General features: G+C 41.4%; 1 protein-coding gene across 1 annotated transcript in view; it reads left to right on the top strand.

Moving 5' to 3' along the window:
- Positions 1-24019, top strand: part of LOC139010207 (protein unc-79 homolog) — a 224189-nt gene that overhangs the window by 169973 nt on the left and 30197 nt on the right. Inside the window, 8 exon segments of the mRNA XM_070414385.1 lie at positions 1100-1240; positions 4978-5016; positions 7071-7183; positions 7273-7358; positions 8228-8401; positions 11067-11135; positions 14067-14177; positions 20912-21016. Of these exon segments, the coding sequence (XP_070270486.1) occupies positions 1100-1240; positions 4978-5016; positions 7071-7183; positions 7273-7358; positions 8228-8401; positions 11067-11135; positions 14067-14177; positions 20912-21016 (838 nt within the window).

Raw genomic sequence — 24019 nt, 5'->3', positions numbered from 1 at the left:
AGCTCCTAGGCGTGTCCACATGTGGGGCACCTCGCTGCTTGTGGAGGAGGACTCCTGGCTTCTGCTTCGGTGTAGTTTCCCCTTGTGTTATCCTCCAAGTCCAGTCTCTCCTAGTTGCCTTCCTGCTCACCTGTGTCTACATTCCATTTATCCTTTTGGCTACAAATGTGAATCCTATCTTTTTAAAGAGTCAATTTTTAGGAAATATTTCTATTCTATTCTATTCTATTCTATTCTATTCTATTCTATTCTATTCTTTTTTATTCTATTCCATTCCCATTCTATTCTTTAGAAAGTGTTTGGATGGAAGGGTCACGGTAGCGATCATAGCTCGGGTTCCCTTGCTCTTCCCAGTAGGCTTTCCCTTCACATTATAGAGCTCCCAGCTGTGCCTGAAAAGAAGAGCGTTGGCTTTGTTGAGATGAATTAAACTGAGCCCGCATTAGGTAAGACGAAGAGCAATAAGTCGTAAGTCAGTTAAGAGCAAGTGCCATTGTGTTTCTCTCTCTCTTTTTCCCCACTTTTTTGCTCAGTCCCTCCCCCTGTGCCATTGTGTTTTTACATATAACACTCTGTAGGCGTGGTGACTTCATAAAACTGACCTGAGAGGTAGAAGAGCCTGCTCTCCAGGCTCCCCAGGCTTTCTAGAGTGTTCTATTGACCCCCAAATAGGACATTTTTAAATTTAAAAGCTTAGGAAAGCTTCCATTTGTGTCTAGGCGTTTTTCATTTCAGCAAATGAAAAATATCTCGTTTCTGACTCTCCCTAGCCGTACCTTCACACGCATGAAATCTCTCAGCGAGAAGCTGTAGACTTAGTCCAATAGGCGCTTGTTGTAGGAGTCAGTTCATGTGTAGGCCAGATGTTTGTGAGCTGAAAGGATGTTTCGGTGGTCAAAGCAACCCTCCTGGTCTCTGCCATGCGTGCCGGCTGCTTCTGTGTCTATGGTGAGGGTGGCACGGGGTCTCCTATTTATTGTTAGAGTGAGACTCCTGACCTCCTTTGGGGGACTTGCACCAGGAAGGGCTGTATGGGATTTGTTCTCTGCTGAAACCACTGTTGGCTTTCATGGAAAGCACTTCTCTGTTTCCCTTGCAGATGCCATGACTGTGGGGCCATCCTTGAGGAATATGACGAGGAGACGCTCGGGCTGGCCATCGTGGTCCTCTCCACGTTCATTCACCTGAGCCCGGACCTGGCGGCCCCGCTGCTGCTGGACATCATGCAGTCCGTGGGGAGGTGAGCGCGGCCTCTGTGGTGCTTGGTGGGAAGGAGCCTCATTCAATTCATATATTGAGATAGAAGCTGCCAGTTCAAAAGTGAAACATTTAGTAATTTTTTTTTTATATATTTTATTGATTTTTCACAGAGTGGAAGGGAGAGAGATAGAGAGTTAGAAACATCGATGAGAGAGAAACATCGATCAGCTGCCTCCTGCACATCTCCCACTGGGGATGTGCCCGCAACCCACGTACATGCCCTTGACCGGAATCGAACCTGGGACCTTTCAGTCCGCAGGCCGACGCTCTATCCACTGAGCCAAACCGGTTTCGGCAACATTTAGTAATCTTATCGATGCTTGATATTGGTGGGATCCACTCAGACCAATTAAAAAAAACGGAATGAACCAAACTTTTGGTGAATTTCCCAGCTGTGTAGGGTCACGAGTCCCAATGTCAGAGTGAAGCCAGAGGAAAACACACCAAGAAAACGGTTGCTTGTTGTCTGTTTCTTTGTGAGCTACTGAAGGTAACAGTGCTCAGAACTGTGTAAGTTCCGAGTAACCGCTTGATAGGTTTGAGATGTTATTCTTGTTCATCTCCCTTTGCCGGTTTTAAGAGGGTTCTCTGGGCATTTTGTAATCTTGGGGTGGCTCACTTAATGCGGTTGGGGCGTTGGCATGTGGGGGGCAGAGCCGAGGGGAGTGTGGCAGTGTCACAGTTCTGACTCTGAACAAGGAAGGATGCACACACCTTGGGAGCAGGGCCTTCCTTCAGCCCGACCGAGGGAAGATTAGAGTGCGCTGCTTTGAAAAGTTTCATGCTCAGAAGCTTCCATTTAGTAGATAGGACCTGAGAAGAAAAGTGAAGTATTTTATGAATATAAAGGAAGTTCAATTTCAGTAATGAATTGTAGCCCTAGCACGAACGACGTATAGAGGATGGACTGAAATTCCACTGGAACGTATTCCGTTTCCAGTCTGCGTGGACACGAAGCCTGGCGCTGTAGGCTGTGGGCATTAGACCGAGCTGTTGCTCTCAAGTGCTTTGTGGCTTAGTTGTCGAAGAGGACGGCGATGTGTGGGCCAGCTGGGTAGCCAGACAAGCTAGGACATGATTAAGAGCTGTAGTGAGGGGTATGTGTGGTAAGTGCTATAGAAGTTTAGGGTGGAAGTGATTTCTTAGGCAAGTTCTCTGTGGAGGAGGTAGGGGGAAACACTGGATTCTGTGAATTCCTGGTATTACAGGGAGGGAAAGAGCATGAATCTTAATGGAGCTAAAATTTAATTTTTTTAATGAAGAAATTATGATTTCAAGTTAAAAACGAACAGGAAAGCGTGAAAAACCCCTTGGCCCTAAAAAGATATGACTACTTTATCTCCCTTCCCCCAGTTTCTCTGTGGTATCCTTAGGAGTATCTACAAGTCAGAGATGGTATAACTATTCTACCTTTCACACTTACAAATAGCCAATATGAAAAGTAAGCCATGAACATGGGAGGTGGGGAGATAAGAAAAAATGAATTATTTCATTTAAACCCTTGATTTTAACCTCATCATAATAATCATGGAATAAATTTTATACCAACTATCAACAATACTGTGGAAGTGAGAGTTTTTATTAATGCCAGGTCACAATTTCTACTCAAATACTTTGCTGTGTTATAACACGTAGGATTATTGCTCTGGTCTAGTCTGTTACCATCTCCTTGGAGTAGCTGATCTAAGTAGTAATTGATATAGAGGGGCTTTATTTTTTGATTTTACATTAAGAGAGAATAAACCTGGTTCAAGCATGGCCAACTGTTAAGATGGAAACACAAGCTTTAAAGAAAAGTAAAGGAAAAACAGCAGACACATTCATATGTATATATGTGCACACACACACACATATTTAAATCTCTACCTCTTTTGGAGAGACTGGGAGAGAGCATTTAAATCAGGGGTGGGGAACCTTTTTCTGCCAAGGGCCATTTGGATATTTACAACACCATTTACAGGCCATACAGAATTATCAACTTAAAAATGATGTTGCTATGAAAAAAGCTCCTTGATTTATTGAATTTCGAGTCCTGCCTGCTGTTGCCTTGGCAGAGCCAGACCAAATGATACGACCCATGGGCTGGATGTTCTCTACCCCTGATTTAAAGCAAGTTTCCAGAATTCTTAACCTCAGCTGATTCGGCAAACCTGCCAATACAACAGATTCAGCAATCACCTGATTCAGGGCTTCCTTGAATGCCTCTCTTCCACAGGAGGTCATGTGCATGCACGAACAGTGGTTTATTTATTCTAGTCCCACAGGAACTATTTCCAGGGTGTTCTATGAGTATGGGAGTTCAGCACAACCCTTTCATTTATCACCCAAGCCTTTCCAAATGATTTTGTATTTTGCTCTCTATTTACATCCTCTTTAAAATTTACCCACCCTGCCCTGGCCGATGTGGCTCAGTTGGTTGGAGCATCGTCCTGTACATCAAAAGGTGGTGGGTTTGATTCCTGGTCAGGGGTACATACCCAGGTTGCAGGTTTGATCCCTGGCCGTGTGTGTATGGAGACAACCAATCGATGTTTCTCTCTCACTCTGCCTAAAATCAATAAAACATATCCTCAGGTGAGGATTTAAAAAAAAGTAAAAAATAAAATAAAAAATTACCCACCCCTTTTTCTAGGTACAGCCTTCAAGGTCACATTTACTGCATCATCAATTACTGTTGATTTCACTTGCCGATATTTATCTTTTCACTGTAGTATCATTAGCATGAGAAGGCCCATGACCAAAGCAACTGGGAATAGTGTCTGGTGTTACAGGTTGCTGGACCTTATATTTCTCTCCAGTTGTGTTCTTGGCTCAGATCACTCTCTTGTGGTCTTAAGCAAATAAATTTGTAGCATTTTCTTTATTTGTTTGTTTTTATTTATTTTTTATTGATATCAGAGAGGAAGGGAAAGGGAGAGAGAGATCGAAACATCAAGGAGAGAGAATTGTTGATCAGCTGTCTCCTGCACGCCCACTACTGGGGATTGAGTCCACACCCTAGGCATGTGCCCTGACCAGGAATCGAACAATGACCTCCTGGTTCATAGGTCAATGTTCAGCTACTGAGCCACACCAGCTAGGCTGTTTCTTTAATATCTTACTGATCATGGCATGTTTTTCTATACCTACCAATTTAGTATATTCTCCTTCTGTACCTATAGATTGTTTCCACGTGTACAGAACCATATAGTTATACTTTTCAAAAACTTCATGTTATATAATGATTACTTATCCTAATACATTTTTCAGTTTGTCCTTTCAACTTAAGAAATAACTGACAGATACCCCTGTTACTCATTTTACTATCTTAGAGAGGCATTTACAATTTGCGATTTGTTTGTTAGGGTTCAGAGGTTGTATACGAAGAAATGCATTTTGAGTTAATATGGGGTGGGGTGGGCCAAATGCTATCCTGACACCTCTCTGGCCTGGCTATAGAGGCCATTTTGCAGATTGGCCGGGCGATATTAAACCAACTTAACTGTATGCATTTCCGTGGGAATATCTGAGTTGTTGCAGAAATCAGCTCTCAGAAACTAGGTTAAGTTGAACCCTGTAGCCTGACCGCTGTGTGGGCCCTCTGTCCCTGGTCGAGGGAATTGTCAATGGTTTCACATGTCTCGCTGTCTAGACCAGCTCCACGCGGTCCTACCGCAGTACCATGCACTTCCTCATGAGGCCTCAGATACTCATGGACTCTGTTTGCTTACTTCCTAGATTGGCATCCAGCACTACTTTTTCTAATCAAGCAGAAAGGTAAGGTCCTAAAGTGAGCCCAAATCTCACTTTCTTTTTGTCTTTTGTGCTTGTCCATCCTGTTTCTAAAACAGCAGAGTGTGTACCGTGGAAGGAATATGGTTAGTTCAGTTGCTGTTCCCCAGAGCACGTGTCCATTTTCTCTTCACACCTTCGTTCATTCCTTCACGCGTTCACTCATTTCAGTCAGTATTTTCGAGCCCACTCTGTACCAGGCATTGTGCTAGATGCTAGATTTCAACTCGGCAAAACGGACATGATCCTGACCTTGTAGGGCTCACAGACTGTCTTGGAGGCAAACATGAACAAAACATCTGCACGAGTTTATAATTGTAAACAGGACTGAGTGCTATGAACAAAAGTGTAGTGAGACATGTGTAACATTCATTTATTCAACAAGCATTATGGAGTGACGACTAGGAACTGAGGATATGGTAGTTAACAAAACAGCACATCCTGGCTCTCATAGAGCTTATATTCTAGTTGGAGAGGCAGACAATAAGCAAATTAATGAGGAAACTGGTATGTAATTTAATATCAATTAGTGCTAAATGCTATGAAAAGTAATCAAGTAAGTCTAGGAGATGGAGAGCTACTGGGGGTAGTGTTTTAGATATAATAGTCAGGGCAGCCTCTGAGGAAGTGGCCTTTGAACAAAACCTGAAAAAGGGGAGGTGCATACATGCAGTGATTAATAGAGAGAATCTTCCAGGCAGAAGAAGCAGCAAAGACAGTAAGTCAGGAGAGGACCTGGTGTATTTGGGGAACAAGACTAATGTAGGCTGGAGCAGAATGAGCATGGAAGGAGGGGTAGGGGATGAGATGGCAGGGGGAATGGGAGGCCAGGCCAGGAAGAGCCCGGAGGCCATTGTAAGAAGTCCGACTTGTACTGAGTGAAGCAGAGAGTGAGGAGCGATATGACTCAGCTTGCTTTATCACACATCCAACCATGTATCCAGTCATCATCCATTTTATTTGTGAATGCATTTCAAAGTAATTTTCAGACATCAGCATGCTCCCCCAGTATGCTAATTCTTCAGCAGAGTTACCATTAACTAAAGTTTGATTTTTGTTTATGTTTTTTTTCTAATGCAAAATTTACATACAAGAATGTGCACATATCATAAGTATACATTAACCGAGTTTTGACAAATGCATACACCTGCATAACCCAAACCTCTGTCCAAATAGAACATTGCCAACACCCTCAGAGAGTTCCCTCATGCATCTTCCTGATCTCCACCCCCTGAGAGGCAAACACCATCATGAATTTTTCCCATCATACAGCTTCATATAAATGGAATTACTCTTTTGTGTCTAACTCCTTAGCATAATGCTTTTGAGATTCATCTATGTTTTTACATGTATCAGTAGTTAGTTTCTTTTTCAGAGCTGGTTTCCTCTTTCTTCTGGTCACTCACCCCCTAATCACTCTGGGAATATCCTTTCTAATGCTTGAATCTGAGGGCCAGGGCCACACAGTCACCGTGGCTCCCTCTTTTGACATGCAGAGATGGTACAGAGGGTACAGTGGGAAACCACACACATCAAAGTCCTATCCATTGTACAAGTACCAATCCAGAGCCCCTCACCCCCCAAAAACTTCCCAGCTTTCCCACTAGGAATGAACACACCCCTCCCTGTATTTTTTTCTCAGAGAAGCTCTCTCTTGTAGCCAGTGACACTTTCTGGGAGGATCTTACTGATGATCCTCATCCTGCGTTCTAGTCCTGACTCTGCTGGTCTCTGGACTTGTGGTCTTTGAAGGTCACCTTTCATCTCTGGGTCTCGAAACCCACATCTGTACACGGGGGTGACTGGAATTAGCCCGCGGCCACCCTGGCACTTCCTGGTTCTCTCTTTCTAAAAACTTATCAGCAGGATTCTATGTGATTAGACTATTTCAACTCACGGATGAAAATGACAGTAAGACATTCCATCCGTGGGTTGGTACATGTAAATGCCTGAACTCTAAATAAGTAAGAAAATAAATACCTAACCTCATTCGGTTTGTCCCACGATTCCTTGTCTTTCCTTTCCCTGCTCACCCCCAGCATGATGGTTCCGGGCAATGCAGCAGGCGTGGCCAAGCAGTTTCTGCGCTGCATCTTCCATCAGCTGGCCCCCAACGGCATCTTCCCGCAGCTGTTCCAGAGCACTATCAAAGGTAATTCATCCGTGGGGAGTGCAGGCTCCATTGACGTGGCTGGTCGCCGGAAACCGGAACCTTAGTAAATCTGACTGTTCACTTTCCAGATGGGACTTTTTTACGGACCTTAGCCACGTCTCTGATGGACTTCAATGAGCTGAGCTCTATTGCTGCTCTCAGTCAGCTCCTGGAGGTAGGTCTGCTTTGATGACACTCTAAGCTCCCACTGAAATCCCTGCTGAGGAAGAAAGTCATCTAATTTAAAATTTAAAGTAAACAATTTTCATTTAAAATTTAAAATAATTTAAAGTTTAAAAATTAATGTAAAAATTGCCAATGCCTAGGCAAGTGTCAGTTAGACATTGTGGTTTTGAATGAACTTACTATTTACTTAAAGCGTCTCGACACCCTCAACCAAAGGGTGGACCATTGAGAACTCACCTCTGAGAACTTCCTACCTTTCTAAGGTGCGGTGGGTAGAGCAGTGTGCACTGTGTCATGAGACTTGGATTCAAGTGTCAGTTTCACTTACTCAATGTATCACGAGATTCGGATTCAAGTCCTGCTTATCTGATGTATCACTGTCATGAGACTTGAAGTCAATTCTCAGCTCCACTCAGTTGTTGCATTGCGAGACTTGGATTCATGTCTCAGGTCCTCTGCTTATTAGCTCTCTCAATTAGCTTGGAGTGTTGGCGGGTTGCCATAGGGACTTTGCTGCTGGTCATTACTCTTAGTCTCTGGCCAATAGAGTTTCCCGCAAGCATCATTCATTGTATCTCTTTAGCATCTAACCATGCCAATTGTAGATCTTTAAAGGATGTTTTTTTACTTACATTTCACCTTTTCACACTGAGTCAATGATCACAATTTTTCCTCCTACATTTGTCCGACTGTGTTGATTTTTCTCTGTACTCCTGCCAATTGCAATGCTTACCCTATACAGTGGCACACAATACAATTATAGCCTGAATATGTGATTTTAAAAATTGATCTTTACCAAGTAGCTACACAAATTCCCATGCTGTTTCAGCAGTTGATCGCCTATGCTTTTGTTTTTAGGGTCTAAATAACAAAAAGAATTTACCAGCAGGGGGTGCTATGATACACTGTTTGGAGAACATTGCTACCTTCATGGAAGCTTTGCCCATGGATTCTCCTAGTAGCCTCTGGACCACAATCAGCAACCAGTTTCAGACATTCTTTGTCAAGCTGCCTGGTGTTTTGCCTCTGAAGGTAAGCTGAGCCCAGGATTTCATTTTAAATTACTTGTTTCTGTTTGCAGATCATCCATCTTGTTTCATAAAGGGCTGTCTGGACTCTCTGTTAGCCCTGGAGTGGAGAAGATTATTTAGGTTGTTCTCTCTGAATGACCGCTATATGCAGTGAGCATTTTGACTTAGTGATTTCATGTTTCCAGTTTATAGAAAAAATTGTCAAGTGGATATTAAGTAAATTCTTAGGTAAATGAGTAAGTAGTTTTCTCTAAAAGGAGACCAGACATATAATGTAAAGCTTCGACTTTAGAGAATTATCTAAATGGAAGTGATTGCTATGTATTGGTGAATACTGTACTTGCAAGACCAAGATGATATTCTTGATGGCTTTACACCCTCCTCTCTCCAGCCCACCCTCCAAGAATACACACACAAGGGCCTCGCTGGAAATCTGATAGCCTAAGAAACAGTTTCAACATGAGCCCACTAAACGTGAAAACAGAATCCTATGCTGTTGAAGCTGGAAGGGACCTATGAAAACCATCCTTTCCAACGTCCCCATTTTCCAGATGGGGACTGCATATTCAGAGAAGCAGTGGCAGCGGGAGGATTAGCACTCCCTGACGCCCAGTCCAGTGTCCTTTCCATGAACAGACTTCTAGAGTCCTAAAGCAGGGGTGACTTGAAGCATTCAGGGCTCTGCAGCTGCGAGGAAGAGGTGTTGGTGGTGACCATTGCTATGTCTATGAACCTCATGTGCTCCGCAAGCTTTTTGTGCTCTATGCAGATCACAGCTAGAAGTATTCAACTTGTTAATGAACCACTTGTTAATCTGACAGGTGAAGTTACATGTTGGCAGCTCCTCTTCTAAATTGAGTATCACATGTATGTAAAATGTTTTATAAAGACCAATCACCTCTGATAATACCTTTTTCCAAATTGGCAGATTTGGTAAATGTGACCCCCACATAAGTTCTGTAAGGTCGATAATCCAGGGACCCTTAAGTTGGCGCTGCTTTCTTTGAGTTTGAAGTTATGTGAGAAGCAGGAGTACTGAGATCTTTACTATCTCTCACATCTTTTGATTCTTGTCTACCCACAAGTGTGGACTAGCTGAATAAATCCAAGCAAAAGGATTAGTACTTTGAAACCATGTACGTATATAGCTACTGCACATGAACATGTAGGAAATCAAGTACACACGTTTTAAGTTGGCCACACGGAACCTCCCTAGGACCAGGGAGCCATCCAGAGCCATCTGTTGCTTAAGAGGAGGGGTAGGGCTAGCCTGGTAAATTCAAATGCTGATAGGCTGATGCTATAGTCAAACTATTAAACTTGGTCCCTGGCCAGTATCCTCAGTGGTTAGAGCATTGGCCTATAGACTGAAGGGTCTTAGGTTTGATTCCTGGTCAAGGGCATGTACCTGAGTTGCGGTTTGTCTCTCTCTCTTTCTCTCTCTCTCTCTCTTTCCCTTCCTCTCTCCCTCCCTCCCTCCCTCCCTTCCACTCTCTATATAAAAAATCAATGGGAAAAATATTCTTGGGTGAAAATTAACAAAAAGAAAAAAAATTAAACTTGAACACTGACCAGTTGGACGTATTGCCAGTTGCAAACAACTGACAAGTCTAAATTGTGACCTTCAGTCCTGTCCACAGGGACCACCCTGACTGCCCATAGGAGTGAAATGAGATAAGGAATAAGAAGAGTCCAGACCCTTGCAAACTGGAAAGCACCAGTCCCTTCCACAGGGTCAGCTGCTACTCCTCTCCAGCCAACTGTTCTGTGGGAATGCAGGCCTCATGCTGTTGATCTTCCCATGTTTTCCAAAATGTTATTTCCTGATTTTAAAAACGCTCTAGGGACCTGATGCACAGCCAGTTTTCAGCCCCTGGTTCAAAGTAATGTAAATGTCACATCCACTCCGATGGATATTGAGCAGATTAAATAGACCGACGTTTCCCTTGGGAAATACTTGCGAAATACTTCTGGAACTTCAGAACATGTGTGAAAACTGCCCTGCTAGATCAGATCTGGGAGCTTTCTCTGATTATCTTCTGCTTTTGTTGTTGTTAATCCTGACTGGAGACTATTTTTTCCGTTGATTTTTAGAGAGAGTGGAAGGGAGGGAGGGAGAGAAGGAGAGAGAGAGAGAAAGAGAGAGGGAAACATCGATATGAGAGAGACACATTGATTTCTCCCAGGCTTTTGTCATGTCTTTTAGTAGCAGAGGAAGGGCAGATGAAACTGGCTTTTATTTGGATTAATAAGCCTAATGGTTTTAAGTCGATCTAAGTTTCTTTTCAACATGGCCTTTAACAAATTAGTGTAGATGTGGGCACATTTAATATCTACCTATTCACCTATCTGTTCATCCATCCATCCGTCCATCTGTCCGTCTGTTTGTCCAATTCTTTAATGCTATCTGATTTTATTTTAGGGATATATCTTTGAGAAATAGTTTATGAACTATGTTTAATTATTTAACTGTTTAACATTGTTTAATACATTTTTTTAAAACCCAAGAATGATGTTTATCAACATGAATATATGGCATGGAAAACGATGAGGTGGCAGCTATATCTCAGATTTTGTTTCCTAACGTAAATGCTTATAGGAAATATATGAAGCAAAGATATATGAAGAAGGGTACCGACTTTTACTTTTTTCGTATTTGTTCACAGTGTTCTTTAGATTCCAGTTTGAGAATTATGATTTGCCTCTTGAAGATCCCCTCTACCAATGCCACAAGGGTATGTATGTTTCAGACAGACAAAACCAGTTGGTATTTAGTTATGTTTTCACCTGCAAAGCAAGCACGGGCAGTGCTGAAGAGGCAGTCACTGCGTGCTGAGCGCTTCACTTTCAGTCTCCTTCAAAGTATCCAGTGTGAAGAGCTTAACTATATCACAGCATCATTTTTAATCATTGGTCCTCTTAGTTTGGGGCCATGTCCATCAGTCTATCCTCCATACGACGAACAAGGTGATCCTTCTAAACACAGATCTCATCACATTAATTCCTCGCTTTAAAATCTTTGATACTTTCTCATTTCTTTTAGGGTAATGTCCAAAATGCCTTAATGTGGCATAAGAAGAAGGTACTTCATTAACTTGCCAGCCTACCTTTCCAATTTAGTCCTCGGCTACCTGTCCCACCCCCCATGCCTCCTGCCTATTTTCATAATCATCATCATCATCATCATCATCATCATCAAAACAACAACCACTGTTTCTGAGCACGCACCAGATGGCAGGCATTGTGATAACTGCTTTGCATTTATAGTCTTATTTAATTTCATACTTCCTTGCCTTTGCTTAGGCCATTTCCTTTACCTGAAATGCTGTATATCCTTGTCAGTGAGGCGAACTTCTCAATCTTCATAATGAGAATTTGAATTTCAATGAAAAACGCTCATATTCTCTGTAGCAACTTCCTCCTATATCATATCCCACAGTACGTGATAGAGCTCTCTGAATTAGCTCTTATATTGTACCGACGTCTCCCCGGTAAGACTGAGCTTCATGAATTCCAGCACTGCGTCCCGTTCGCCTTTGCGTTCCTGGCTTCCTTTCTGGGCTGCGTTATATGCAATGGTGCAGTAGTTGGTACTGCAGTGGCTTGTGACTATTAGTTAATATACCAAGAAGGCACATTTCCTGTAATGTTTACCTTGAATGTGCTTTCACAGACTCATGGTTGATGCTGGAAAGCTGCAAAGAGATCATTTGGTGTAATCTGTTGGTTAACAGTTAAGGGAAAGGCTCAGAGAGATGAAGTCTTGGCCAAGGTCACAGAGCTGGTTAGTGGAACTTAGGTCCTTTGGTTTCAAGTTCCTTGATTTTTCCGTTGCACCATATCGCCCCATCACCATGCTGCTTTGCTGGATGAAACAGCAAATTTCTATGTAGGTTTGAATTGAGGTTTCTTTATTTCTTGGCAAGCAGGGATGCGTTATATATCAACAGAAACATATTCCTGTCCCCATTCATCCATCATCCAAGGCAACATTTATACAGAGCAAAGAATGCTGAATCAGCAGTACTTCTTCAAAGCGTTTCTCTTTAAGATTTATTTTATGTGGCATGTACTACATGGGTTTATGTGGGGAATACAAACAAATTAAAGGTATAATTCCTACCCTCAGGGGCAACTCACATGTAATGAATTCATTTTTATATCAATAAGGAAAAAGGATCTTAAAATGACCATATCCTTTGATTTAGTCATTTATTTTCTGGGACTCTATTCTAAGGAATAAGAAGAAAATGCAAATATTGTGCAAAAATCTATTTATTGGGATGTTATCATGAAACGGACTTTGTGGTCATTGAAATGGATGATTATGAAGAATTAAGTAGCATTGGACATTACTTTTATTATTATATTAACAAAATGTAGGATTGTATATGTGTAAGATTTCAACTTATAAACTTGTGTGCCACAAAGAAGGGAAATATAACAAAATGTTATCACTGGGTGGTAGGATTATGGATGACTTCTATTTCCTCATCTATACTTTCTACAGATCCTGCATTTACACATGGAGCAGGCATTACTTTCATAATCCAGACAGTTAGGACTGTAGAGGTTCAGAGGTAGTGGGAATAATGGCCTGGGAGTCTTTTGGAACCCAATCTAAATAATCCTGTCTTCCCCACAGAGCAATTCTGCCTCTGGAAATTGCCCTGGAGTTTGGTTTTGAATACCATTTGATATCTGCATGGCTTTGAGCAAGTTACTTCCTGCTTAACTGCCTCCGCTGCAGCATAGGGGTGCTGAAGCTTCAGAGTTATGAAGCAGATCACAGCTAATAGTGATGGAGGGCTTATCCCCTTTAATTCTCACAACAATACAGTGACGTGGAGGGCATTGTTACCTGTCCTTTGCAGAGGAGACAACCAAGTCCAGAGAGATTAAGTCACCTATCCAAGGTCACAGAGAGCTAGAGTTTGAAAACACGTGTGTGAAACTCTAGACCTGTGTCCTTACCTGTTGTAGCATACTGTCTCCCCAGGATTGTTATAAGGAATTTGAATAAGAGAAACTATATGAAAACATCTAACTCTGCCTGATACTTAGTTAGTGCTCCATAAATGTTTCTAAATGGCTTCAGAAAGCATATGGATTAAAACTGACCCTTTATGGGTGGATTTCAGATGGGGAAAGCAAAACTGACAATGCCTTTTTGATGTTAACCTTGGCAGGAAGCTGGGTCATGATGAATTGTCTCTAAGCTAATCGTGCTTTGGTGCTCGCATGCCAGGGTTGGTTTGTGCTATCTAACTGAGGTGACAAACTTTGAGAGGGGCTGGATCTGATGAACCCACAGAGTCCTAGGGGTTCTGAGCAATAGAGTGGGAGATCTAATGCAAACCTCTCCGAGTCTCGGCAGCTGGGGTGCACATGAGGATAGCATTGGACTTCGTGGGTTTAAAAATGATGCCGTCTGGAAAAAAAATGCTTTCTTAAAGCAATAAAATGATTAAACCATGCTCTTCAAGCCATTGATTGAAGGTATAGTTCTGTTCTCGTTAGACCAACAGCGTTGGTACAGTAGCCACCTGGCAACAGATTTTAAATAAAAAGAAAAGAGTGATCCCATTAAAGTATCATAAGACTTTAATACTTTTTAAAATGAAAGAGTCAGCAATGGGTTTTATTTGGCCCCTATCTCATTGCAGAGTTTGTTGGAACCGTTTTCAAAACTGCTCAGCTTTGTAATTCAGAATGCTGTCTTCACTCTGGCCTACCTGGTGGAGGTGTGTGGCTTATGTTACCGAGCTTTCACTAAGGTAAGTGTGCATAGTTGTGTCAAATCCCTGTTAGGCTAATTGCTTCAATATAGTTTTAAAATGGGTAATTCTACTGAGGTCTAATAAATATCATTGGAAAGAAACACTTTACATCCACATATATAAAAGCCTAAATGTCTGACTGTTCGACCGTTCAACCAGTAGCTATGATGCGCAATGACCACCAGGGGGCAAATGCTCAATGCAGGAGCTGCCAAGCTGTGGTGACTTGGCAACTGTGGGTCTCAGGTGATGCACCTGGAACCAGGGAGAAGGGAGCCTGATTCCAGAGTGCGTCACCCGAGAACCACCCTCTTGGAATCCAGGACCCCTCAGGGGATGTCAGAGAGCTGGTTTTGGCTAGTTCCCTGCAGGCCAGGCCAAGGGACCCCACCAGTGCATGAATCCATGCACCGGGCCTCTAGTATGTACATAAAATGTCTTAAATATGCAAGTTTGGAGGATTGAGAATCATATAGTTTAGACGAGAAGAACTATTTAAAAAAATGTTTTTATTGATTTCAGAGAGGAAGGAATAAGGAAAGAGAGATAGAAACGTATTGATAAGAGAGAACCATTGATCGGCTGTCTCCTACATGCCCCAACTGGGGATTGAGCCCTCAACCCGGGCATGTGCCCTGACCAGGAATCCAAACCATGACTTCTTGGTTCATAAGTTGATGCTCAACCACTGAGTCATGCCGGCTGGACAAGAGAAGAGGTATTTTGATTGAAATGAGATAACAGTCTAAATGACCTCTTAAAGTCCTTCTCAAGTTCACCCATGATTAATGGGCTAGCCATCACTATGTATTATTTTATACCCAAAGTAGAAAAAAATTAGGCAGTCATTTGTAAAAGCCTGTGAAGAGCTCCTTAATTCTCATCATTTATCTGTCTCCCCAGGGCTGGGTTCTCAGCCTCCGAGATTGTAATCTCATCTTTTGTCATCTTGCCTTAATAATGCTTTCTCTATTGCATTAGCTTTAGATCCCCTGCCCCACCGCTGGCGAAGTGGAAAACTACTGCTTGCCCAGTGCACATAGCAGCCTTGTTGGAGCTGGTAGACGCTAATGGAAAAGCAGGAGGCATTTCTGTCCTTACGGACAATGTGCAAATCTTACTTTCCAATTTCCAAGTTTATTTTCAATGGGGTCTCTGTTTCTGCTGTTTTCTTGAATGTTCAGAATGCTCCTTTATTCATGTTGTTCACTTCTGTAAGCCCTTTATTTTCCTCATGAAAATCTAATTTTATACCAAGGCTTTAATTCTATTTAAAACATAGTTGTCTCATTTCTTTCCATTTTGTGTCCACTCTGCCATGTTAAGTGTTCCGTGATAATCCTCTCTTTAGGCTTTCTGATTATAAACCATTACTCTGTCTGGAATGATATGTTTCCTAACTACCAAAATAATCAGCATTTTGGCTATTTTCAAATCCTTCCTGAAAAATAACCTTTTCCTTCATTTTACTTAAAAAAAAAAATAGATCTGTAGGACACAGCACCAAATAGAATGAAAAGATGCTCTGTATTTAAAAGTCATTTTCTTTATGCTTGATTTATTGAAATTAGTGCATTTTCCAAAGGAGGAACCACAATGAGTTTGAATTTATTAAGTTGTCCAGTATTGGTATTAATGACAGGGGAACTTCCACCAATTTGAATTCAACATATTCTTGGATTTGAATACTCACTATACATTATTATCCCCTCATAATCGATCATAACTTTAGGGGCCTCCCACATCCTACTGTCATCACCCTTTCTCATTTTTCAACTTGAAATGAATGTTACTTACAGAAAGCTTCAATCTAGGGTGTTCCCACCTACTTCATAGATAATGAGAAACTATCGGAAATTGTTAAATAGCAGTGTCTAATCAAGCCTTCTCTATATTTAATAAAAAGAAAGGGCATGGAAACGTAAGGGACTTGGAGACTTCTCTTTCTGCCAATCTGGCATCCTAGATAACCTGAAAACTGCCCCACTTAAGCACCAGAAATCCTGGATGAAATAAACATGATTTTTAAAATAGAGCTAATTTTATAAAAATGAAAGGAGACAAAACTACAGAGGACATTGAGAACCAGAGGGTAAGCATAGAAGCTGATAGTGTAGAAGTCTCGAGATAGGGAAGGGGCGGTGGTGCTTGCTTCGGCAACTTAGTGGCTTGAGTTTTAAAGCCCACACAGAGAAAGGAGCTGAGGTCTTGGGACTGTTTAAGGCTGGGAGTTGGAACGGAGTCATCCCCAGCAGGAAGTCAGGACCCTTGACAGGCTATCCATTTGGTGAAAGGGTGATTGGGAAAGAATATATTCTTATATGGAGGTGACAAAGAATGGGATCTGTATAATCTAAGAACTGAAAGATTTATAGTAACTTTGAGAATTAGTAAGCATGAACCTACCTTTGAACATGTTTAGAATTTGATTTATAATACCTACATGCTCTGAACTAAAAAGCCAAGTAACATAGGTGCTGAGCAAGGAATAGCATTGGAGAGTCTGGCAGATGCAAACCTGAAGTCAATCCTCAAACCTCTCTGGAGGGATATGCTTTCGACTTAGGCCTAACAGGATTCCCACAAATAAAATCCTGATGAACATGAGCCAGAATCTAAAATTATAAATCATATGAAGAAATAATCCACCATGAGCTAGATAACAGTCAACAAACAGCAAGATTATTTTCCCCCTAAGGATTTCCAGTATTAGAACGATGTGATAGAAATTATAAAACATACTTTAAATGATAATCAGGCAAAGGAGAATTAAAAACATGAGAAGACATTTAGTCACTTAAAAAAACACACCCAGAAAGAATTGAAAAAAGTAGGAAGTCTAGAAATGAAATAGTCACTGACATAAAAAACTTGATGGACAGGTTAAACAGCAAATTAGACATAGCCAAAGAGGGAATTGGTAAAATGGAAAGTAGAACTGAAGAAACTACATAGTATGCAGCAAAGAGATGAAGAGATCATGATGAGAAAGAGAAGTGTTTCAGAGAGGGAAAATAGGTTTCTTAGCAACTCTAGAATTGATGAAAGTCATTAATGCTTTGATTCAGGAAGCACAATGAGCACTAAAAGTATTACAAATAAACTAAAAATTTACCTGCTCATGTCATAGACTACATAAGTAATGTACAAATTGACAGAACAACCAAGACAGATAAAATTTTTTAAGAGCAAGCAAAAGAAAAGACACTTTGTAGATAGACTGACAACAAACTTCTCAACAGCACAATGGAAGCCAGAAGATAATGGGGAAAATGTCTTTAAAATTGTGAGAAAAAAAATAATGGTTCACCTGGAATTCTCTACCAGCTAAGCTATTATTTAAGAGTGAAGGCTAAATAAACTATTTGGAAAATTAGAAACTTCCTAATATATTTTTAACTGAAACAAGTACTAAAAGATGTATTGCAATACATTATGAGGCCAATAGATAGTTGATACTAACCTGACAAAGATACAAAAATTCTGAAGGAATAATAGCAAATTAAGGATTTTTTTTAAACCAAAGCCTCATGACCTAGTGAGGATTTTCTTGAAATGTAATAGTGGCTTAACTATTAGAACACTTATTTATGTCACCGTGTTACCAGATTAATGTAGAAAAACTTTTATCATTATCTCAGCAGATAGAAAAGAAACACTCTTTATAATTCAACATCCACTTACGATAATTCTTGTCCAACTAGAAATAGAAGTAACTGCTTTAACTTGACAAAGGCTGTTAATCAGAAACCTCTAGGAAACATTATACTTAATGGTGAAGTGCCAGCAGTAGTCCCTTTACAATAATAAGTAAGACAAGGATGCCCGTTACCGCTGCTCCTATTCACTCTCGTCCTGCGTGTCCTACTAAGTTCAGTAAGACAGGAAGAAAAATCCAACATATTGGAAAGGAAAGGAAAAATAAAACTCTCACTTTTTGTAGATATGTGATTATAAATGAACCAAAGAGAATCTATCTATTGGCACCTTTTTATAACTTTTATAAGAGAGTTCAGCAAGAATGCTGGGTACAAATGGATACCCAGAAATTACCTACCTTAATATTCAGCTACAAATGATTATACTAGTAAATATACTTTAAAAATATCATTTATTGTGGCAACAAAAAATCTATCAAAATCTGCAAGAACTTTATGGAGATAACCAGAAAATATTATTAAACAATGTTTAATAGAGACACAGCTCATGTTCATGGATGAGGACCCAGCATAATAAAGAGGCTTATTCTCACGAAATAACCTACACATTTAAAAATTCCTAGCCTTCCTCCCTGATAAGGATGAAGTAGACAATTTGAACCTATCCTCCCATTTAACTTAAAGTTTAAAAAAGTGAACAGAATATTTTTTGAAAACTTCTTAAAAGCATTAAAATGCTAACCAGATATAGAAGAGTGGCCAGGCTCAGATCTGGGAGAGCAGAGGAATGCAGAGATGTGAGTCTAGCCCTGAAGGTAGGTGTTTGCCTCTCTGGAAGAAGGGACTGAAAGACTTAGCCAAAATTCTGGAAGATTCAGGCTAGGGGGACAGAAGTCACAATCCAGGATCTATCACGAGTGGGAACTCTGTCAGGAACTCTGTCTAATACGCCCACCCTCACATACACTTTTGGTCAGAACCACAAAGTAAAGATAACTCAGAAATAAACTTGCCCTCTTATGGACACAGCTGGGTGTCAAGTTCTTTGGTGGCCCAAGATAAGAAAGTTCGTTTCGTACATTTAAGGTAACTCTGTACCTCTAGTGCCTCCAGGAACCCAGCAAAAAAAAAAAAAAGAAAGCTCTTTGGAGGAAGATAACATTTCAGGCCTCAAATTATTTTTATAAATAACTTTTTAATAAAGCATCCAGCACACAAAGATAACTGGACATATGAGAAGGCAAGATAGCATGGGCGAGAATGCGTAGAAAGAAAAGACAGTTGGATACAAACCCACAGGGTCTCCAGGTTCTTGATTGTGGTTAAGAAAGGACACACAGGAGGCTTCTAAGATGCCTACATGAGCTGCTGTTTGGCCTGCTGCTGGTGCTAATCCACTTATCTGTGCACTTAGGTTTTATATACTTTTTTGCATCGGTTACAATTGACAATAAAAAAGACAAACTTAAAAACAATCTAGCGTTCCACTGATAGGAGGACAGGTCGATGGGTTTGGGGATGTTCATATACATTATTAATCCATTTAGTTGAATGAATTAGAGCTGTGTGTATCAAGAGGGGCTAATTTAAAAAAATGTAATGTAGTGAAAAATTATAAGTTGCAGAAAGAGATGCAGAGTATGATACCATGATAGGAAGTTAAAAATATGCAATATATATATGTATCATGTTATGCACTATAATAGAAATTTTAAAACATGCAAAAATAATATTACACATTATAATGGAGATAAGCATCGGACATTATAATAATAAAAGCATAATATGCTAATTAGGTTGGACGAAGCCAGGGCTGCGAGGGAAGCCTGGATCCCAGGTGCCTGCGGATGGTGGGAGGGAAGCCAGTGCCGGCAGTGGGGGAAGGAAGGCCTACTTTTGCACAAATTTCATGCATCGGGCCTCTAGTATTTTATAATAATACATTATAATAGAAACCTTAAAATATGCAAAATAATACGAATATAATACATATGTATTAAAAGTATAAAAACATACATGAAGTAATAAGCAGATTCAAAATAGTGGCTACTTCAAGGAAGGGAGAAAGAATAGAGAGCACCATATAGGTACCTTCAACTGTTGCTGTGGTGTTTGATTTATTATTTAAAAAATGTAAAATCAGAGCAAAATGTTACGATTTGATGAAGTATATAATATATTTCACCTCTTTATTTTTCTGTGTGCTTAAAATTATCCATTTAAAAAGTATTAAGTATTCGAGATCCTTTAAGCAGTTGTACATATTTGTCTCTAAATAATTTTCCATTGAAACAAAAATCTTTTAGATTTGCTTAATTTCTGCAATGCTGGGAACCTATATCATTCCCTGTGTATAGGAACCAAATCCTGTGATTTCAGTATTGAAGAGCAGGCCTTTTGTTTTCTTATCCATTAAATGAGGAATGGGGAACCATTTTTTCTGCCAAGGGCCATTTGGATATTTATAACATCATTTGTGGGCCATATAAAATTATCACTTTAAAAATTAGCCTGGTATATTTGGTCAAACATTTCATTAACTCACCCCTAATGCCTTGGCAGGGCCAGACTAAATGATTTCTCAGGCCTTATATGGCCCGCAGGCCGGACATTCCACACCCCTGCATTAAATTATGTGTTCTCACCTGGCCGGTGTTGCTCAGTGGTTGAGCATTGACTTATGAACCAGAAAGACATGGTTCAATTCCCAGTCAGGGCACATGCCCGGGTTGTGGACTTGATCCCTAGTAGGGGGCATGCAGGAGACAGCTGATCAGTGATTTTCTCTCATCATTGATGTTTCTATCTCTCTCTCCCTCTCTGAAATCAATAAAAAGATATTGTAAAAAAATTATGTGTTCTCAGTGTTGCAGTAAACTCATACACACAAAAATGCCTTTAAAATTTTTTCCTTTTTAGTTTTAATTTTATTTATTGAGGACAGTTCATTATGCATTTTTAAATAGTATTTTTTATTTCTGATCTATGAATCTTTTAGAAGCTCTTTTGACTTTGATCTGTTCTAATTGAATTTTAGAAATTGCTTACCTCCTTCTATTTTGTTCTATTTAGGAGCGGGATAAACTGTACTTGTCTCGTAGTGTTGTTCTGGAACTCCTGCAGGCCCTGAAGCTGAAATCTCCTCTACCAGATACAAACCTCCTTCTGCTTGTCCAGGTAGGCTTATGGCTTGTTTGTAATACTTTCATAAGATCCACTCATATTTGGAAAAACAAGGAAGCTATGGGACATATGCATAAATCAAATATTTCTGCCCCTGTTTGTTCCGGGCAATATGCTTTACATATTCCCCTCACTTTATCCTTACAGCCGTAGGAGACATTGGTTCTGTATCATAGATGAGGAGATTGAGGCTCGGGGGGTTCAGTGACTTGCCCACGATCACATAGCTGGCGTATGTAGAGTCAGCATCCGACCTCCGGGTCTGTTCATTGTGGAGCACAGCCTGGTCAGGCTTTCTGTCACTTGCCCAGGTGACCATAACAGCCCTGAGCGTTTTGTACTGCCTTCTTCTCTCTCCACACCAATCCAGTCTTCTGGCTTATGACCACCTAGTCGAATTCTGCTAAAAGTCTACTTTATATCAGATCACGCCCTGCATTGAAAACCTACAGTGACGCTGTAGTGCCTGAACTACTGAAGCCTTTCATTATCTGGACACATTTGACTACTCAGCACTATTTCCCTTGACAAATATTTACTTACCACCTATTTTGGACGAGGTTTTGGGAATACAGAGATGAAAAAGGCATAGGCCCAGGCCGATAATACGCTAACCATTGTGCAGTATGTAAAGTACTAGGAGCAGGGAGTGGCCAACTCAGCCTGAGAGATGGAGGAAGGCTCATTAAGCCATTATGAGCCTTGACCTGGCCCAGGTACTGGGGAAACAGATATGAATAAGCCATGGCCCCTTCCTTCCAAGATTTATTATCTGGTAGGTGAAGGTGACAAGTAAAAAATCTCCACCATAGTGTAATGGGTGTGTACTGAGTGTGGAAATGGTGTAGAAAAAGGACTGTGTGTGTGTGTGTGTGTGTGTGTGCATAGAAGTTGAGGCATTTACCCGGAAAAAGAGGAGGAAGGATACCTGTCATTTGCCATTTAATATCCACCACTGGGTCCCCTTCCCTCACTAGTATATAATACTCGTCCTTAGGACCAGAATTGAGTTTCTCTCACAGCCTTGAGATTTAATAAAGAGTTGGTATACCTTCAACGAAGAATGGGCCTCAGTTGTCTTCGAAGAGCCTCTGGGGGCACATTGAAGCTCTGTGAGGGCAGCGATTGCTGGAAGATGACAGCCGTGGGTGCCGGGCATGGTGTAGTCAGAGGGAAGTGGCCCCCATTGAACCACGCTGCTAGGCAGCCCAAGAGGAGGGTAGAAGCAAAACCACAGCCTGGAAATCTCTGTGTTCCTGAGGCCGGGCAGCTGTTGACTCTCCCAGTGGCTGCCATAGGCCAGCCCCTCCTGCTCACACATTAGCAGCTACACCGCTTTTGAGCACAAGCAACTCTGACACAAGTGACCGTGAAGGTTAATGGGATCAACACTGATTTGGAGGGGAGGGCGGTGAACTGGGCTTCATGAACTCTGCACGAGAGAGTTAAGGCTCACAGGTCCCGTGTCTAGAAGTCACTTGCTTCTGATAGAGTTTTGGTTGGCGACCTCCAAACAGCCTACGTTTCAGGCCTGGAAGGTGCTGTCCTGTGGGTATCGGGGAGCAGGCTCTAAATTGGCCCCGGTTTCTGGCAGAGCCAATCTACGAGGCTGATCTTCTCGGGGTCCAGCCCCGACGCCGCGTCTGCAGCGGGTGGCCGGTCTTCTGGAGGTACATTAGTCAACCATAATAAGCACTTGTCACGAGACGGCAGAAGAACACTGACACGTTCAATTGCCCAGCGCTCAAGGGAACCATGAAAACAGTGATTATTGCATCATAGCGAGGTGAATGGATAACAAAAACAAATTAGTTTTAGGAAGAAAGAGGGCAAAAATGTAGGTTCTTCTGACTGAATGTGTTTTTTGGACTCTCATATATCATGTCAGTGAATTCCATTTCATCTTTTTAAAACAAATGTGTATTTGTCATTGAATCATTCAATTTCACAAATCTAGTTGTAAAATTATTTAGGTTGGAGAGGTATTTTGGAGACATTTTGAGATTGTGCCCATGGAGAACAACTTTACGAATGTTTCCACCTCCAACGAAGGATGTTAAGCATTGTGCCATTTTGAAGTAATATGCCTTTGTTCTATAAGCTTTAGAATAAACAATTTTCATTACTGAGAGAAATAAAAGGGAGGCATACTTAAAAGTTCCCGTATCTGCCCTGTGACTCCTGGCTAAGGGGTGGAGAGAAGTCCTCTGTGGGGCCACTCGTGGGATGAAGAAGCACTTGTCGCTCTTCATGAATAGCGCATCCTTCTATAGAGGTTTCCTGTTCCTTTTCCTCTTGCCCTTGACTGCCTGGGCCCTCCAGGTGTGCCCTGGGGATCGCACAGGGCACAACCTGCTCTCTGGTGGCTTCTCTTAGGCCAGAGAATCCAGCCTGGAGTCAGAGAAAGCTCTTCCCTTTCCTGGGACGGCACAGCAGGCCCTGGCTCCCGGAGGACCAGCTCCCAATGTGGACACGTAATGTGTCTGAGGCAGACAGTGACTTCCTGTAAAGATATCAGGGCCCCCCATCTGAAGCAGTGGGGTGGCTTGTTTAACTGAAAATGCAGCTTGGAAACAGAAAAGAAAGCAGTGTTTGGAAGGAAAACCTCCTCTGGGGAGCTGTCATACGTGACATTGGCCCCATTAGTGAGAAGTCGGTTCCTCAAACCTTGGATTTGCCCTGCATTCTTTCAGCCACCAGGAAAACACTAGTGTTTCCTCTCTCTCTTGAGTTAATAACTTAGAAGATAGATGAGCTGATAGAGATGGAGCTGTTTCTAGTCTCATAGATAGGCTGTGCCTTTGTTGTTTACCAAATACTCTCGGTAAGCATCCCCGTAAAGAACAATGAAACACTTGCCCAAGGAATGTGAGGCAACCCAAGTTCTAAACATTTCAAGACAGTGACCGATCTGTTTTCTAATCCCTAGAATTTCTTGCTGGAGGCTGGTTCACGGAAACTTCCCGCCTGTAGTGGGTGTCCAGCCATGACTCCTAT

This window comes from Myotis yumanensis, unplaced genomic scaffold, assembly GCF_028538775.1.
Source record: "Myotis yumanensis isolate MYYU_CA2020_CCGP unplaced genomic scaffold, mMyoYum1.0.hap1 SCAF_1, whole genome shotgun sequence".
NCBI classification, from domain to species: domain Eukaryota; kingdom Metazoa; phylum Chordata; class Mammalia; order Chiroptera; family Vespertilionidae; genus Myotis; species Myotis yumanensis.
Note: the sequence above shows the minus strand (reverse complement) of the source record. Positions and strands in the feature narration are given on the sequence as shown.